This window comes from Syngnathus acus, chromosome 19 (genome assembly GCF_901709675.1).
Source record: "Syngnathus acus chromosome 19, fSynAcu1.2, whole genome shotgun sequence".
NCBI lineage: Eukaryota > Metazoa > Chordata > Actinopteri > Syngnathiformes > Syngnathidae > Syngnathus > Syngnathus acus.
The window spans coordinates 7,498,921-7,518,068 of NC_051103.1; the positions used below are offsets into that span (position 1 = coordinate 7,498,921).

Genomic DNA, 19,148 nt, shown 5'->3' on the forward strand with positions numbered 1-19,148 from the left:
GCCCTGTCAAAACGTTTGATCCCTCCACTAAAACCTTTGCCACCCTGGTTCACACTCAGGAACAAGTACGACAACTCTGCATTTGTCACAGGAAAGTCACATTTGAGAGGTGATGTTAAATGACTCATAAAGAGTCGGTCATAAACGAAGAGAATCCGGTTAGATATATATTATTAAGCCTTGAATTTGATTCTTTTATCTGTACGGTACATTTAAAACAAGCGGGAGTGGGAACTTCAAGCGAGTGAACCACGAGTGTACAATTAGTGCAATAAATATGATATCAAGGTAGATATGGAAGAAATTCTTTCTTGGTCCTCACCCTGACCCGAGATGGATTGGAATCAACTATTATTAAAAGATAAAGAGTAGTTGAACCGACATGGTAGGAGCACGGTAACCCCCAGAGGAAAACAAACATGTTTCTTTGTGTGTGAGTGTTGGCAGGGTGGCTGTTGGCCACTCATAATGAAGCACTCCAAATGTTTCTCGCCTCATTACATCTGCGGCGACAGGGATCCTCACATTCAGACACTGACCCGGGCTAAAGTTCACTCGCTGTTTCCCAGTGTGTGTGTGTGTGTGTGGTAGGATATGCCAGGCTCAAGGATCAAATAAAATGACTTAAGCTCATTTCATTTGTTAGCTGAGCTCAACTAAACTAAGCCCAACTAAAGTACAACAAAATAAACCAGACAAGCATGAAATATAAAATACAAACTATTAGCAGCAATTTGACATTGCAATCCCAGAGTTGAATCCTCTCAATTATTATTCTAAACCTTTGTATCTGAAAACTTTTCACACTTTTGCGTCGAGCCTTTCAGTAGAGATATGGGGCTAATATTTTTGCTATAGACTAAAAACATTTCACATGTTGTGACCAGTATATTAACTTTTATTTCCATACATTAGCATACATTTACAGTTCTGAATTGATATTACATTATAGACTAAATCTAACGGAAGCAAATTAATAGGTAAGCACAAGTATCAATAGAATGTAAATTAATCTCGGCAAAAAAAAAGAAAAAAAGTTCCAATATTTTTGCTCATGATAAATGGGTATGATCAAACAAAAATGCAAATTGACGAGAAAAGCTACCAAAAGGTAAACTTAAGTATTTGGCCAATCATTTTGGACAACCATTGAATATACAAAACATAATTGAAAAATGAAGCCAAATGTTACAGTAAAAATATACTGAGAGCACAGAAGAAGGATAAAAAAATGATAATCATCAGCAGACAGGTTTCAGCAAGAAACCTGCCAACAAGGCTGTAAAGAAGCCAAGTCATTATTGCTGTGCTTTATGAATTTACAGATTCAAAAGCCTCATTTTCCCCTGAGGAACAAAAATAGACAATTCAAAATGTCAAATTTAAAAGATTTTTCAATTGTTAAATATACAAGTATACATCATTTATAGAACATTACAATTATTCCCCCCCCCCCACACACACACATCCACACCTAACATTACTGTGTGCCGAATGGTCCAAAAAATGGTTGAGCATTACAAGCCTGTTTTTTTTTGTTAACTGAATCAAAATGTTCAATTTGATGTTTCATGTTTATAGAACAGTTAATTAGAAAGAAAAAAAAAAGCGCATGTGCAGAACTAAATTTGATCGAAAGCGATTTAAGACCCAGTGAATGAAGATTGCATGTTAACTTAAATGTATTTTTAGGACAATTTTAAACCAGAAATACAGTATATTCAACAGTTTCTTCAAGTCTGTGATCCTATTGGATTTGAAAGATTTTTGTTTTTCATTTAGATGTCGTTGCTATTTCAGTTTTAAAGCCTTAAATCTTACATCTTCAACCTTCATCATCAGTTCTGCCGAAGTGGTGACTTTGAGTTCTTTGGAATCTTGGCAGTCTTTATGAGAACACACAGTTTTGTCCCCCCAATCAATAAACATGCAGTTAAAAAAACAAATGTAATGCTCAGAATAAGAAAATATGTAAGACTCCCTTTGAATAAATCAGTCATCTATTTTAAGAGAGGCTTTACTCATTAATAAAGCCCCATTTTGTAATCAAACAGAAAAACCTAAATTTGGCAGCAATAAATAGTTATGAAAAAAAGGCAATTTTTTAAAAATGAACATCTGTCACTCAAAACATCATCGTCCATTTTTTTGTACATAATTGACATTAAAAACTGAACATTCTTCTTATCACATTCTTCTAATCCATGTTTATGAGCTTTGCAATCAATCAACATTTTCTATTTTGTGAGCAAGAGAGCACACTTTCCCAATGAACATCATTGTCCCACTCACTTTTTCCGGAGTAATGATCATTTCACCCTTGTATATTAAATATGAAAAATAAACACGTTTGTATTGTTATTATAGCAGCAATACTCTCCAAATAAATGGATCCTGGTAATCTGCATGATATTTGGGTGGAGTATTGAGTCATGTCATTTTGTTTATACACTATTAGGAGTCTATTCACTTTGTACAGTAGCCTGTGTCTAATCTTGCAAGCCCAATCGTCCTCCTTTGAGTGCCATTTTAAAATGTTACAGTCTGGTGGCGGGAGGGTGAGTTACTCTTCCGCTCTTCCTGTAGCTCTGATGCATAGCGTCAAATTGAATTGATGGAAAACCGCTCTGGGATGGTAGGTCCTGATGCTGAATTCATCCATTTGCCTATCGCCGGCTGAATCGTCATCCCTCCAAAGAATCCTCCCAGAACGCGCAAAAAAAGAACCGTGATGCAATTTTGTGTGATCGGCAGACACAATGCTAGGTCCATTAGATCAGTGTGAGCAATCAAATGTGTGCAAACATGATGTAAATCAGGCCCTGTGTATTCAAATGATGTGCTTGGATATTCCTCACTTCATTCATTGGTTCAAAGCCTGACTGGGTCTTGGCAGTTTGGGTACCTGTACGTGATCCTAGGAGGACATGCCATTGACCAGGCTCCTTAGCTGTTTGACCACCGTCTCGATCAGTTTTTGTTTGTCTCTGTCGTTCTTCCTGAACTGAGAAAAGATATTGTTCTTCTTACTGGTGTCCTTCATCCTTGAAGAGGAAGCAATAGAGGAAGAGGCAATTAGTAGACACTTTAATGAATGTGTGATGCAACAAATTGAGCCACATGTTAACCAGAGCCTGGAATTAAATGTAACCATAGCAAATTTCATGACTCTTCAATGCCAAATACTATCCGTGATTGAACTTGGGAACGCAGTTTAAACTACATTTTAATGAATATAGAGTGAAAAAAAAAAGATTGAAGTGAAAAGAAAAGCTGTACCTACCCTCTATAAACTCTGGCGGCACAACAGGAAGAGAGAAAAAACTTAGATAATTGCATACACACAGCTTTGAAATCAATAAAAATGACTCTTGCATAGTGAATGGGGACTTTAAATCCTGAGAATTCAGATCCTGTAGTGTCCACGCAATTTACAGGGGCCCAAACTTGAACACATTTTTCTCCATCATTTTTGCACTGCTTTATAAACAATTGTGAAAATTCAGCATTGGAGGCACTCACTTCTCAAGTAAAGTCAGGGCTGTGGCTGGGTTTACTCGAAGGTATTTGGAAGTCGGCTGACCATAATCTGCCAGGTACGTTGACCAGTCCCACACCATGAAGAGATCCAGGAGCTGAAAAGCACACATAGACAAACAAAAAAAATGTGCCTGCGTGGGTTTTGAGAGAAAAGTGGGACCTAGGAGGAAGCTCTTATTATACATGTTACGTTTTTACAACATTCAAAAATGACCCCCCCCAAATGACCCCTGGGTAACCTGATGGACTTCGCCCCCACCCTTGTGCACCCACACACTGTGTATGCTAATGTCATAGGGTGAAACAGCTGGGTGATTAGCTCATGTTGAAAGAGCAGTGAAAAAGCAGCTTAGGGATAATACGATTATTCAGATGACTAAGGAAAGCCCTACAACAATGCTATTCTCCGACTTAGGTGTTAACTTAGCGAGAAGCCTGCAAGCCATGGGCTACCAAGGCCGGGGACCTTTGAGTGTGTGGACTGTCAAAAGCGACGAATTCAGAGTCATTTGGAGGGATTTTGTCGGGCGAGCTCAGTCATGAAGTCACTTGTGCTTTTTGAGTGAGAGAGGTTTTGTGTCGTCACGAGCGGTCACTGGAGGCCATTGGATTTGTGTGTAAAATTGCGACTGGGGTCATCATCACTCCAAATTCTAGCCTTACTTTTCTTTGACTTGAGTGTTAAGGTTGGGTAAAGCTTGACTAAAGAAATCAAGAGTCCTTTGAAATATTTTTGATCACTCCAAATCAGAAACAGGCCTCACCCATAGCCAACACTTCACAGTTGACCTTAATGCAATTGAGAAACCCATTACCCTCATCCCGACAAAGAACATAACAGAAGATAAGGCGAAAGTAAATGGACGGCCTTAGTATAACCTCAGCCAGAGGACGGCTTCAAAACCCCTTCACCTTAGGCTAGGATTAACATGTCAAGAAGCAAGCAGGTGTATAAAAGGGTGCATCCATCAATCCATCAAATTTCTTCCGCTTATCCGGGTCAGGTTGCAGGGACAACAGGCGGAGGAGCACAAAAGCCCTGACTTTGGGGCCATCGTGAGATGTTCCCAGGCCAACCAGGAGAGGGTTTCTCTAGCATGTTCTGGGTGGTCCCTGGGAGGTGTCTAGGAGGCCAAGGTGCCCAAGTCACCTCATCTGTAGAGGCCTCGATGATCAGTTCCAGCCTTCCCTGCTGTGCTCACCATCTCGTCATCACCTCAACTGTGTCCCCAAAAAGTTGGGGACCGAAATGATGACTAGGGCAGAGTCCGAGCTTCATACCGCGTTTGCAACTGATGCAAAGGCGTACGTTCACCTCTCGCTTGATTGCGGGCGTTCACTTTCCCGTCACTCGTGCTACCTTTGGAGGCGAAGCATTTGCCTGTTGCTGGTGGAAATTGCGGCTGACCAGACACTTTTGCACAAACAAGGGGACCATTCACAGGCGCTGGATGAATTCTGCTGTCTTCAGGAGCTTTGTCTGGATGACTGCCACTTTCAGACCTACATGAGACTGACTTGTGCACTCGCCAGTTTGAGGACCCATTAGCTCTGATCAGTGCCTGGATTTCCTGGCATGGAAACTACAGGCATTTTGTCTCCGCTGCAGATTGCCTGGTCATCTTTTTCAGGTTAAGTGACTGTTTCACATCGTCAATTACCGCAGCTACAGTCACATTCATCTTGTTTATAGGAGTTAACATACTCCAGGCTAATATCATGTACTCTTGGGGCCCTGCCATTTACAAGCTGTTGTTTAGCCACCATGGCAAAGGCAACTCCAGAGATAGGAGAGCCGATTTCATCTCCATAAGTTGCCTCTGCTGTCCCACAGACCAGACAGACAGTGAGCAGCCAACTTTAACTCCGAAAGCCTGTGACCTGAACTGAATGCCGAGCCAAGCCTGCACCTCAGGCCCAGATTAACAGGTCAACTGAGACAGAAGTTAATGAGACCCAGCAACACTTGACATACCACTGGTGTTGACAAAAAAAGCAAGTTGAAGAGCTCATGTCGGTAAAAAGAGGAGTATTTGTTTTCTTGGGCAGGGGGGAAAAATAGGCCAGAGAAAAGTTGAAAAGGTTATACAAAGAGATACAGCTGGGATATAAACAGAATAGAAAAAGTCAAATAATCAGAAAGCACAAATCATTTTCAAACTCCACCTATATACGACCAAATTCTCATATAATGTCATCAGAGGTAACTTTTTATGATCAAAGTTGGACATTTTCAATAAGAATTCGATGCTATTCTATTGCTCTCTCCACCTTACCTGTCTTAAGTCGATAAAAGCCAGTTGCAGTGTGTCTCCTTGGAAGCCCGGGACTGGCTCTGAGCTGGCAAACACTGACAACAACAAAAGACACACTTGAATATGACAAACCAAAACATATGCACATAAAACTCTCAAAATAAGTGTACATTTTTCTCGCACATACATTCACACTGAATAACATCCAAGTTGAATTGCTGAACGGCGCCCATGCTGATTTGCTTCAGTTCTGTGTCCAGGAGCATCTGCATCAGTGATGTGGACAGATGCTTGCAGGCTGACATACAAGCTGTCTGGGCCACTTTTCCCTACAGACAACGCAATAGAGGAAAGGAGAGAGAGAGAAGATGAGGCAGTATATAACTTGGGACTATATTGCCAAAAGTATTTGCTCACCTTCCTTGACTTACATACAATATGAACTTAAATCGTTGTCACAGTTCCATGCGACAATTCACTGAGCTCCTGAGAGATTTTTGTCAAAATAGTGCTTTTCTACACGTGTGACCGTAGACGTTATTGAAACTTCTGATCATCCGAATGGGCGAGCCAATACTTTTGGCAATATTGTGTAAGTTGGGCATGCTATGTATGACAACATCAAAACCTGATTGAACATTTCCAGTTCATTAAAAGCAAAACAATGAGCAAGGTGTAGTGACAATTGGTGTAGTGCTTTGCATACTGGCAAACCCCCAACTAGACTATGAAAAGCAGATTTTGTCATTTGATGCCACATATCTTGACATTGAACATGACAAAAAAAAAAAAAAAAAACAGATTTGAAAATGTGGCACTGTCAAAATGCTAGCATGCTTTTGATCACCTCCTTGCAAGTGAAACAGTGCAACAGCCTGTTAACAATACTCACCGACATCGATGCATGGTCATTGTTGTTATTCTGAGCAGACCCCAAACCAACCCACAATGGACGAGGGGTGGGGAAAGGACAGGAAAAGAAATGCGGCAAGAATAAATGGACAGGAGGAGGAAATCGTCAAGTAACGCCGTATTACGTGCTTAACAAAAGGCAAATGATTCAAGGAATAAAACAGGGAGGAAAATATGAGAAAAAGGTTGTGTTATTTCAGGGGAGAGCAGGATGTATTCTTAGCCAATAGAAATGAAAACTGAAAGACAGACGGCAGAAAGTTGGATGTTTGAGGAGGGGCTGGCTAAACAGGATGCAGTTGAAAAAGCAGAAAATCTTGCACTATGCTAACATGAAACAAACTATGCTCAACTTGCATAGTTTGAAATAACATGCAAGAGCTGTCGAGTGAGAAAAGCTATTGCCATGCATATTGACAAATCAGAATACGATAATGAGCCAGTCATTTCGCTTTGAGTGTCTCTGTGTGTGCTTGGCGAGGTTGGACATGTTCCCACCTCCAGCCACGTTAGTTTTAAAATACGCCACTTGCTGTACAGTCAAAATAAATCGTACTCACCGGGAGGTGTGTGAAGACTTGAAATGTGGATCGTAGGAAATTGATAAGGTCCATCAGATAACCTGAGGCCCGACCATCAGACTCAGCCATACTCCATTCATAATCTGCCAGTTGGATAAACTCATCAATTTTCTGGTTCAGTTTGGTATAGATTTCTCCTTCTGCAGCATGACGGGCATCCTGCAAATTTAGAGGAGAATCAACAAAGACTTACTGATTGGAACAGCAGGAAGAGCGTGAACAAAATCAAATACCTTGAACGTAGACAAGCCATAGAGTCTTGTCGTGTGGACCGTTTCAGGAGAGACATTGGTGATATTTGTTATAAATTCCTCAAGATACCGACAGGCCTGCTCCAGGTGGGTGGTATTGATGATGATCTGCACCAACTTTTGGAAGAAGACAAATTCATCAACATGAAGGTAGGGAATGACATTTACTGGCACTTTTTGGTACCTCAGTCAGCCCTATATGTGGCTTCTTGATGAGGTTTTGCAGACAACTGCTGAGTGTCCTTGTCAGCAGCAGGTTAGTTGATTTCCGCAACATATCGTCAATCTCCGTTGAACTGGATAAAAAAAAAAAGAGAGGATATATAGTTGTGTATAGAAAAGCGCACATTAAAAGGTCAAATGTCTGCTTTGATACATATTAGAAAGATTTACTGTTACTTATTGAGGTGTACCTGCGGTGAAGGGATTCAGAGAACTTGAGGCTGGCGTAAATAAATTCTTTGACTTGCATATATATCTGGGGCACAGACTGGGACATTGGCAGCTTCTTGGGGAAATCCTGCTACTCGCAAACAAACAAAAAAGAGTTTCAACAATACAACTATGTCTATAAATAGACAAAGTTCACAACGGCACAATTATTGCGGAATCCATCTTTACCTTTTCTATCTCGGCATCGTGAAATGGGAAGCGACCGACGACCAGTTTATACTCATCTTCTGTTTCCACTGGTATGGGACTATAGTTGTCCAATTCGAAGATCTCCCTGCATAAATATATTGTTTATATACGTATCTAATTTTTTTTATAAGCTTGAGCTCCTCACAAAGTTAGTAGCTTTGGGTATGTGTTGCAAATTTACTGTAAACATTTCTTCCTTCCTCCAAACACGAACATTAAAAAAACAACAGCCAACAATAAATTAGAAGAAGAAGAACTCACCTGAATACCAGCGTCCACTTCTTCAGAAGAGTTTCATTGTACTGGTCTCGGACTTCAAACAGCAGGTCAAATAGTCGATTCACAGAGAAACCAAAACCCTTTATACATGCACGACATACAAATAAAATCACGTCATGAATACAAGAAGTTGAATGAGGTGGGGGAAACAAAACAATAACAACCTGTAGCGTGTCCGCAAATATGACGATGAGGTTCTTCAGCTCCAGGACCAGGTCTGGATCCTCACAATATGACTGAGGGGGGGGAAAAAGTGATTCAAAGATGATGTCGAGAATGCGCCAATTAAAAACAGTAACCGTGAAATAATTGCAAATGTGGAGCTGCCTGTGTCTGTCCCCAGAAAAAGGGCAGCCAGTAGGGAGGTGACCCGGGGGCTTTTGTCAAACTCACCCCACACTGTGCGGCCCATTCTCTGGCCTGTTAGCATAATCCTCCTGGTCATTTACAAGTGACTGCAGCTCAGTGGTCAGGAATATACCATCTTCAACTGCTGTTATTGTTGCAATCTGTCTCTCATTAAGCTTCCAATGAGCTACTCTTTGTTTGTGATTTCATCCTTCTTTTGAGAGTGACATCATTAGTGTGTTTGTGGGTGTGCTGACCTTTGCAGTTGTTTTTTTGTTTTGTTTTGTTCTAAGTGCAGGAAAATGGCCAAGGAAAGGAGTTTCTTCCAGGAAAAATAGATCAGAAGCGGTCACTATGACTCCCTGTTGGCGTGTGGAAGATTACCGAATGTGTGCGGAGCACAGCGATGATCTTCGATAGGGCCATATTCCACAGTTCGTCAGTGAAAGCTTTGGTCACCAACCCTTGAGTGGCATGGAGAATGTGGTCCTCCACAACAAAGAACCTAAAGACAGAAAAAACTCAAATGTCATGCCAATGACTTTTAACGGCATATGGTTGTTCTTTTACACGACATAATCAATATGGAGTCATTTTCATCTCACCCTACTATCTGATTGAAGTATCTTCTGTAGCCCTCCACTGTTTCATGCTATATACAGACACAGTCATATGGATAACACATTATTAGTTGCAAATACATGGACATTTGCAGAAGTTCCACCAAGAGTTCATTTCAGCTTTGGGTGTTACTTACCATGTTTGCCTGAGGCTGCAGAACTAGCCTGGCCTGTTTTTTCCTCTGTTTCCTATAATAACTCTCAAATGTTTCTCGATCTCCCTGCCAACACATAAGAGTAAACGTGATTTGGCATCATAAAATAAAACAAAAAATGACATTTTTTGTTGGGTAACCTACCAGCACAGCGTAAATGTGTAAACACCTGTACACAGGTGAAAAGTCCACAAGATCCTGAGCTGCAAGAATCTGTGAAGACAAAAACACAATTTCAGTTTTTATTTAACAGTACTGTGCTAAAAGTTAAGACTATTCAATAGAATAATCTGAATATGAATCGGGATTGTATTCCCACTCTAATGCTGATGATGCTACAATATCTCATCCTGATTATATAATTCATTTGTAGTCTCTTGAACTAGTACGACATGAAAAGCATGCGGTGTCATTACCTCCTCATCAGCGTCATCCTCATCTTCTGCGTCATCGTCAATCTGGAGACTGTTGTGCGTGTGTGTTTGACCATTGAGGGAGTACAAAGGCTTAGTGTAGTGTCCCACGCTGGCCTGCTTTGCTACCGCACTGTTAAAGGTTCTGTGTTGTTGCGCCTGGAGGGACACATCATTATATCAGCCACCAATACACATTTTGGGCTGGGACTGAGAACACAAATTGACTAACCTGTCTCATGGCGGTCTCTCCAACTTTGTCCGAGTGTTTTCTTATGCTCTCCAGGAAGTCCTTGAGGTCAGACATGGAGATCTCCTTTATCTCCTCCCTCAGTCTGGGCAGGTTTTCAGCCATGATTTGACAGAACCTATACTGGCGGACTCTGCATGAAACACAGGAGAATTACTACTTTAAAAGTAGCCCAAAGTGGAAGGAAAAAAAAATCGCGAGTCAATCTGTTATTACTCTGGTTAATGCTGAATGCTACCTTGGTTGACAGGTGAAAACAAGTCAATGCACTCATCAATATCCAAACTTTTTGCTGAGTCAAACAAACTCCAAGAAATGCTCAGCGTGTTTGGTCTGACTGCAGCAAGAATATGAAAATAAAAATTAAAGACGAACTGAGAAGTCGACATCCATCCAAACATAATCTGCACAAGGACAATTGTTTTTGAGAAAAATACATTTGAATTGAATTTCTTACCGAGGGATGTAGATCTTCTCCAGTTGTTCCATGGTTTTCAGTGCAGCATAGTGTCTAAGAAGATAAAATGTAACACGAGTGAAGAGCCAAATTACTGTTAAATTCTCTTGCGCAATTGAAAATAACGGAGGGATGGATGGATTTTTGCGGCAGTAACTTTGAACTCGCTCGAGACTCGGTTGTGATTTGCACGTGTGACTGACTCCCACCTCTGCTAATTAGCATATCGACTGATGCATTTAATGTGGTCCCGAAACCCCGTGACACCAGAAAGTTTCTCCGCGATGACGAAGGGAGCCCTCTTTTGTGATACACAAACCAAGTTCACAAACTCAAGCGGGTAGAGCCAATTACAGCCGTGGAAAAGGAAGATACAGTGGAGTGGAAAAGGGCCCTTTAAAGACATTGCAGTCTTTGGAAGTGAACACAAATCAAAGGGGGGTTCACCCTCAGTTCAGTGTGCTAAACTCCCATCATTAGGCTGATAGGCAGGCAGTGAGGGATCTAATTGGTCAGTCAGTGAGTGTAAAAAGTCTTGCACACACATGAACACGAGACACAAGTGATATAGAAAAGGCCTGTTTGAGTGCAGCGCACCAGGACGGACAACGGAAAGGGAAGAAGTGGCTGGCGGCAGAAAGGTCACTTGCCCGACCGGCGAGTCGTTCGATGGCAAGTATTGCAGCAATAATGAATTAACGGCAGAAAAGCCATGTCATTAGTGCTGAAAGTAGACCCCCCTCCTCAAACACATACATATATCCCACACAGTGGTCTAATTGCCTAAGATTGGCAGTGGGCCTTGACGGGACTGCAACGAGGGGGCCTTGTGGCAAACAAGGGCACACTGAGGGTCAATTGTCTTGCCAGTGAATGGCCAGTTCCTTTGGTCCACACAAATGAACAAAAAAGGGTCATTAGTTTTCTTTCAGTGAAGTTCATGAGGTAAAAATGAAGTTCAAGCAAACCGACAAAGTAGAGATTACTTGGGTAATTTTATTATTGGGGGGGGGGGAATGCTTCAGTTTTTCATTCTCAGTTTTTTTATTATCATATTTTGGACAGAGCAAAAGGTAAATTGTTGACTGCTCCCTTTCCTCCTAATTGAACTTTTTTGGTTTTTGTTGACCACAGTGTGCCACACGTGCGAACTTTCTCATTCATTGAAAGACAAAGGCAAAAATAATTCATCAGTACATGCCCATGTGTAAAATTCCTACCTTTTGGAATCCAGCTGCTCCTTAAGTTTGCTGTACATTTCGAGCACTATGAGAAAATAGAATGAATCAGCAAGGTGTTTTTCGGTTGTCAAACTAATTTGTGCGAATTGAAAATACCTGGGATACAGAGCTGGAGTTTCTCCACAGTTGTGGCCATGTTCCTCTGCTGGATGCGGCAGCGAATCACCTCCCCGGATTGAGCCGTCACCTGAAGAGAGAAGAACACAATCGATTGGGAAAACGCCAATGCTGGCAAAGCATCGAAAGTGACAAATTGCATCTCCACCAGTAATGGATGTGTAAAGGAGGTACCGTTCACATTTCTATCCATTTGATGAAGCCCAGTGGCCTTACCTCTCTCCCAGCTTCTTGTAGTCTTCGATTCGTGTCCGTCACTTGGCCCTTGAAAAAACACAAGATGAACTTCATTTAAACTGAACAAAAACAAACGATTTGAATGATTCCTATTTTTCCATACAAGGTAGTCAAAGTGAACCCAAACAAATCCTCACATAAAAAAAATGACATGAGCATTTTTTTTTTTAAATTTCCTTGATACTGTAAATAAACTTGACTCGCCATCTCCTGTTTATTGTGAACTATCCATTTTGGCCCTTTGAGTGACATCTTGATCAGGTTCTTAGGTAGACATAATGAATTTGTCTTGTTTGCATCTGCCCTCCCCCACTTGATGCCCTCTCTTTTCCCTCTCCAGCACTCTTCCTGCAGCTGCTCAACCTTGTAATCAGCTCATTGTCCATGAAGGGCCAAGGACAAAGGCGGGCAAATTCATATTAACCAGGCAGCAGGGACCTGAACCCATCATCGCTCCACTGGGCCTTTCATGGAGTTTAATGGCTTGTGACAGGCTCTTTCTCACAGATTCGGTGACAAACTTCTCGATTCTGGATGAGGATTTTTGAACTATCTGCTCCTGTCACACGGCTGAGAGCCATGACCCAATTGACCAGTCGGCTTTTTATGCAATCCTTTCAACGAGGAACTTCCCTAACTAGCATGGCAAACTCCATCATCACAATTTTGAATCATCTTTTTTCCGTCAAGGCACAGCAAAAAGGAGGAATAAAAAAACACTCAACATATTGTTTGCAAAAAAATTGTGCACCCCCACTAAGGTCTGTGAAATTATTATTATTATTTATTTAGGTTTGGAAACATGTCAATAAAATTCTTCATATTGTTCGCTTTTGGTAACACGGTAGGGCACTGGTTAGCACGTCCGCCTCACAGATCAAGGGTGCAGGGTCCGATTCCGGTTCCGGCCTAGCTGAATGGAGTTTGCAACTAGTTTGGTTGGGGTGTACCCCGCCCGCCTAATGCCCAAAGACAGGTGGGATGGACTCCAGCACGCCCACGACCATCCTGCGGTTTGTTTGGATGATGAATGAATGAATGAGTTTGAATGTGCTTGTTAAATTCTGAACACGGGCGTGCGTACACTTGTATAATGAGCAACGTGACAAGATTTCCCACAAATGACAATCTGTCAAAATGCAAAGTAAGCTCTCTGTGTGGGAAAAAATTGGCCGTTTTTGGGCCAACACTTTGTGTGTTCATGCCTATAGAAAATCAAAAGAACAAAGTCTCCACATCTCTAGAAAAACCTCACACTATGTCATTGGACATGTGGAATTTGATTTATTTCTTATGAAGATTGTCATTTAAAGCAGTGGCCGCCAACCAACCAATTGATTCCATAACTTACCATAAGTTTCTCTGCATCATTGCGGACTTTGAGGAGCTCTGTGATAGCATCCACAAAGCCTTGGTGGTGGAAATTGCACATCTTCTCAATCTCACGGTCATGATTTCTTATCCTGGCATCCAGCTTTTCCATGAAGCGTACGTGGGCATTAGGCTGGTCATCGTAGATTGATCTAGCATTAAAAAAAAAAAAGATTTTGTGGAACAGATATAAATATATTGTGTATGTGTGTGTGCTTGGACATACAAGTGTCTCTATACTAGACTCCAAGGCAAGTGTTCCTTACAATCCAGCTAAACCATAAAAGTGTATCACATTTAAAACCAAAATACGTGAATACGTTTAAAATGTAGGCAAAAAAAAAGATGACTATGGAATTTGAGACAAAGGTCTAACACTGTTTTCTACAGTTACAGCTCCATCTATTGACGGTGAAATGAAATGCGACGTTTATAGAAACTAAAGTAATCTTGAATCTCAAAACAAAACGGATTGTGGACAGCATCCCCTTCATCAAATAAATATTAAATTGGGACATTTTCACTTTAATTTAAAAGCAGCTACCAAGAAGCTGTATAGACATTGTGAGGTCTCCAGGACAGATCCTTAAACACCCCAAAAATATGATTTTTTTTTTCTTGTTCATGCTTTGAGTCCAAACCTTTGTCCAAACTTTAATTAGTCCTGTAACTAGGAAATATAAATATTACAAGACTCATAGAGAGAAACTGTATTTACATTACATGTTTACATTCAATTGTCTGAAGAACCAAGAAAAGGGAACAATGGGAGGATGCAATAATGTAGTTATGAGGAATTAAGAAGGCAATAAGGAAGCAGTATTAGATACCGTTAGCTGATGACAGTAAGGTAGCCACACCCACAATTCATGTTTACATTTTGACAGGTCACCAAAACAATTGTCAAATTCTGCAAATCTCCTCGTAAGCGATACACTTAAATACGCACCCATTAAATCAAAACGATGGTCAAGCCTGCAAGCTGATGCTCCAACAATTGTTGATTTTCAACAATATAACGCTGTTTAGCTAAAACAGCTAACATAGCCTGCCAGTTGCTAATGATAGATGAGCTTACGAACAAAAGATACCTACAAGATATTCTTTGAACGGACGCTGCGAATTTTATTGGCTTCCTCAGACAACAGTTCTTACCGAAGCGTGGGACCGACACAAGCCGTGTCCGTACTCTCAATTTCCTGTAGAATCCGCTCGTGCTCCGTTATACACTCCAGGGTTTCATTCTCCGCCATGATTACGTTGGCATTATATGGCGTGCCAACTGCAGCTGAATGGGTAGTACTGGCCAGTAGAGGGCGTGCAAGCTCCATGTGTAGGAACCATCGCGTCTACCCGGAAATAAAACATTGGCTACCCTGAGACGCGCATGCGCATGAGCAGCCCGCATCAGTGATGAAATTATGATTAATGTTGAAGTGGCGATAGTTTGAACATGTAAAAAAGTGTTGCATTTAGATATTTAACTCACCTTAGGAAATTATTATTGATAATTATTGCGAGATGATCAATGTTCTTACTCAAAAACAAATTTGTTAATGTGATTGTTTATATGTTTTACATATGATATGCTCACTTAATCAATTACTAGTCTATAAAATCTAATTAACAAATTGTCCATGTTTTTGTTTCCGAGCCAGTCTAGGAGCTATCGTTAATATGCGTACCTGAGTATTTGGAATGTGCTTACTAAAGGAAATTTGGAGTTTGAAATGATTGCAATTTAGTGAATATTAAAAAAAATGCACAAAATGTGCAGTTACTCGAATTAGGTGTGAGCTATCATTGTTTAAATATCAGCTCCATATGCCATGAAAAAGAAACTCAAATTGAACATTTAAATTATTTGGAAATTAAAAATTGGTACTTAATTATGATAACAAAATACCGGTTCTGATTTTAATTTTTTTTCATTATTTTAATGACCTTTCTTTCTTGATTACATGAGAAAAACTGCAATTTTCATCATTATTATGAATTTCTTAAACAATATCCTGTAAGTCTCTAATGCAAAGCAGCTCATTATTTTAACTATTAACTTTTCCCGTGCACGATACTTTATGCGTCGCCATGTTGCATTAGGTTTACCTCATTGTGGTTCCCAGTGGAAGATCCACAGATTCCAGTTCTGCAAAAATATTCCCAAAAACCTTTTCCTCATCTTCATTATCATTTTTTCCTTGAGTAGGAAGGTCAGGTAAAGGCGCATGGACCCTTTTACTGTCCATTTGTTAATTCAAGCTCTCTGACTGTACCACTACAAAATGTCAGCGCCACGGGAAGTGTGTGTGTTTGAATGCGCGCTGAACTCTAGGTCACCTGCCAAAGTCAGCAGAAAATTACCAACAGGAAAAAGAAACCTTGTGATTCACCGAACTTTGACTTCAATAAAACTTCACAAGTAGTTATTTATTTTTTACTTAAAGTTGGCATTTACAGTGTTTCACAGATTTGTGAGACGACCATCTGATTCATCCAGCATTCTAAAGTGCTTTAATGTGGACTCTCTTGCAGGCCTTGACCAGCTTACACAACCACTTTCTATTTCCTTCTATTCTTCTTGAAATGTATTGGCCAATTGGAAGCGTGGCCATAGTGTGTCTTTACAAAAGCCCTGACTATGAGTTTCCTGATTACTTCACCAAAAACAAGAAGTGGGCCGATGTACACACACACAAACACACACACACTTACGCAGCAGCATCGGAAATGTGCCAGAGCTGCAGGAATGGACACACAAAGTTAAACAATGGAAGAAATGGATGGACTGGAAGTATATAAAATAGTATGATGACAGATGGGAGGAAAATACTTGGATCAAATAATATCTATTGACATCTGAGGTCCAGTTTCTCAGGACAAATGTTAAAAATGTCCTTGCGACAAGAAGAATCACTAAATCAGTGCACTCCATTTATCTTATGTTCTTGAATTTCATCATTTCGACATAGTTTCATGCCACTTTGTGTTTTGGAAAATAAGATCCTCTATGAGCTCTCCTGTGACCATGTGTTCTTCCTTTCCATGCCTGCTAGCTTCCTGCCTGCTTCCTCTGTCTCTCCAGTCCACAGGTTCTTCTGACCTTTATTGTAAGTTACACTCCAAACAAATAACACTGAAGGACATCCTGGACTTAAAGAAAGTCCATTGCTCATGGGGCTTTCTTCCCAGAAGAATGGGGTCAACACAGACTGCAATATTGATACACCCACTGTACGGTAATTCATTTCACCTCGACGCCTTGAGCCTTTGCGTGAAATGTGGGAAGAAATCATCTTCATGGATTGTGATGCTGCTCATGAGAGCCTGCAGAGGGAAGCCTTCAACATGGGCAAATAGAGAACTCCAATAAATGGACAGACCTCTGAGACCTTTTTAAAAATGATTTAAAAGAACTATGCTAAATCTAAGAATTGCAGTATATATTCCCATTTTCTGTAGTTGTTACTGTTCAATACTTGTATCCATCTGGAAAGTGAAGTGGTCTTACCCTTGACAATGCTTTGCCATGAGTGTCTCTGACAAGAGTTCTCGTCAGCAGAGCAAAAAGCGCTTAGACGTTCAAGTGTCCAGGCACATGCTCCTTGTGACATAATACAAATGTAAAGAGAGTGAGACGCCAGCGATCTTATCTGTGCAGACATGAACCTCTCAGCACTCCTGTCTCCTTTAAGTGGGAAGGCTCAGACCTGGAACCAGTAGAGAAGATAACATTCTTTTGCTCCACTTGTTGTCTACAGTAGTGACACGTGTCAAAATTTAGATGGCCATTATTAACAAATTGTGGTTGGTTTCTTGTGTGTGTGTTGACACATCAGGTTGATTTCCTTGCTAAAGCGACTGTACATTAGCTTAGCATCTTTTCCCATTTGCCTCCAACGAATACATTTCCCTGCGTTCCACATCCTTTTTTTTTTTGCTCTCGGTCAACATTCCTTCATCTATTAATGGCCTTTCCTGTCTCTATGGCCATCGCTGTTTTCACAGTCCTTTTGCCGGAAACCAAACAAATTAACACTGCATTGTTCTGGCCTGTTGCATTGTGACTGGAAACATCAGTGCAGCAATAGTTTCCTGAAACTCCACATTAATAAGATAAGGCCACTGTGGAAAAGTGTATGTTGTATGAAGCAATGCTTAAGGGACTCCATCCACAGACTCCTGGATTCAAATCCAATGTTAATTGGATTTTTATAAACGCTTGACTGCCCTTTTAATTTATGTGAGTAGAATCAGATCATATTTGAGGTAAGAGTCAGTTTAAATGTCATCGGATACAGCCAAAAAATAGAAACTACAAAAATAAGGCCAGGTTTTTCAGAATATAATTTATCCAGTATAATATTCGGTGTGTGAAAATTCGTTGTAGAGACGTAGCAAGTTCCCATGTGTTTATCTAAACACTCGTTAATGATCATCAAGCGAGTCCAGTCATTGTTAGACGGGTCAAGATGACTCTATTTGGTATGAGAGAAACAATCATTGTCACCCAACAAAAGGAGGAAAACAGGATAACCTCGGTTTGTTCGTTGGCAGGATACAGGCTGGCAGCAAGAGCCAGGCCAAAGTACAAAAACAATAAGAGGTCACTGTTCCAAAGAACTATCAGATGTCCAGGTGGGATGTGAAGTCTGGTAAAGTACAAAGGTGGCAACTCATCAACATTTTTTCCATCTGAGGAGAAACATTATTTGCCGTAAATGTCACAATATGGTGTATTTCAAATATGACGTGAATTTGTGTTTCAATCAATTCCACACTGTGCAACAATGTAACAGCAAAACAAAAACACGATATAATAGCATTTTTTTTCATATTTGTACCTGGACAAATGGTCAAGAAAATCTTCTAACATGTGCAGTCAAAGTAAAGGTTCATGAAGAGTTAATCAACTGAAATAAATCATCTAAGGGTGTCCTTAAATGCAAATACAGCATATCAGTGAACACAAACATCCACATTTATACTCACTTCCAATCTTTCCAACACATTGCTGTGAACTAATGCAGTTTTACGAGGGGTCCGATGTGTACGCAAGCCGCAAAAATCAATGGGCTGTGATGAGCTAACGGCACAGGCATGTCATAAAGCAACTCGCGGCAGATTGATAAAAGCCTCTGCTACATTTACACAATGCAATTTTTGTTTCTCCCTATAATCAATAATCATTTTCGCATGATCGATGACGGTATCTGTTGGGGCGAAGGGGGTGCTGTGAAGTTCTGATGGGGTCTTTATAGGGGACCTCGAGGAGAGGACTCGGTGACCTCTGGTTTAGAATGTTTTGCCGGTGACAGGCAGAAAAAATGATTTGATGGTATCAATGATCACGGTAATCATCAATAAAATCACTAGGCATGCAGATACATGGCTATACACTTCGCTAAAATGCCCTGTGACCCTATAGCATCTTTTTTTTTTTTGCGACAGTAGCCCATAAGATTTATTGTCACCACGTGCG

The 19,148-nt window shown here is 40.6% G+C and overlaps 1 protein-coding gene across 7 annotated transcripts; it reads right to left on the minus strand.

Moving 5' to 3' along the window:
- Positions 1 to 1,776: 1,776 nt before the first annotated feature.
- Positions 1,777 to 15,945, minus strand: exoc6 (exocyst complex component 6). Of its 7 annotated transcripts, none has more exons than XM_037278737.1 (25): positions 15,776 to 15,945; positions 13,650 to 13,821; positions 12,278 to 12,325; positions 12,041 to 12,131; positions 11,924 to 11,969; positions 10,704 to 10,757; positions 10,229 to 10,379; positions 10,000 to 10,155; positions 9,728 to 9,796; positions 9,566 to 9,649; positions 9,414 to 9,460; positions 9,193 to 9,313; positions 8,625 to 8,696; positions 8,443 to 8,540; positions 8,161 to 8,266; positions 7,953 to 8,062; positions 7,724 to 7,835; positions 7,522 to 7,656; positions 7,268 to 7,447; positions 6,688 to 6,717; positions 5,983 to 6,124; positions 5,817 to 5,890; positions 3,523 to 3,635; positions 3,284 to 3,295; positions 1,777 to 3,044 (listed from the first exon to the last, which is right to left on the minus strand). In XM_037278737.1, the coding sequence occupies exons 1-25, from the start codon at positions 15,913 to 15,915 to the stop codon at positions 2,918 to 2,920; spliced, it is 2,490 nt and encodes an 829-aa protein (XP_037134632.1). In that variant the 5' UTR covers positions 15,916 to 15,945; the 3' UTR covers positions 1,777 to 2,917. The 7 variants fall into 7 exon arrangements, with proteins under 7 accessions (XP_037134632.1, XP_037134636.1, XP_037134634.1 ...); XM_037278741.1 differs by lacking the exon at positions 15,776 to 15,945 and adding an exon at positions 14,825 to 14,963; XM_037278739.1 differs by lacking the exon at positions 6,688 to 6,717 and having other exon boundaries at positions 15,776 to 15,944.
- Positions 15,946 to 19,148: the final 3,203 nt, after the last annotated feature.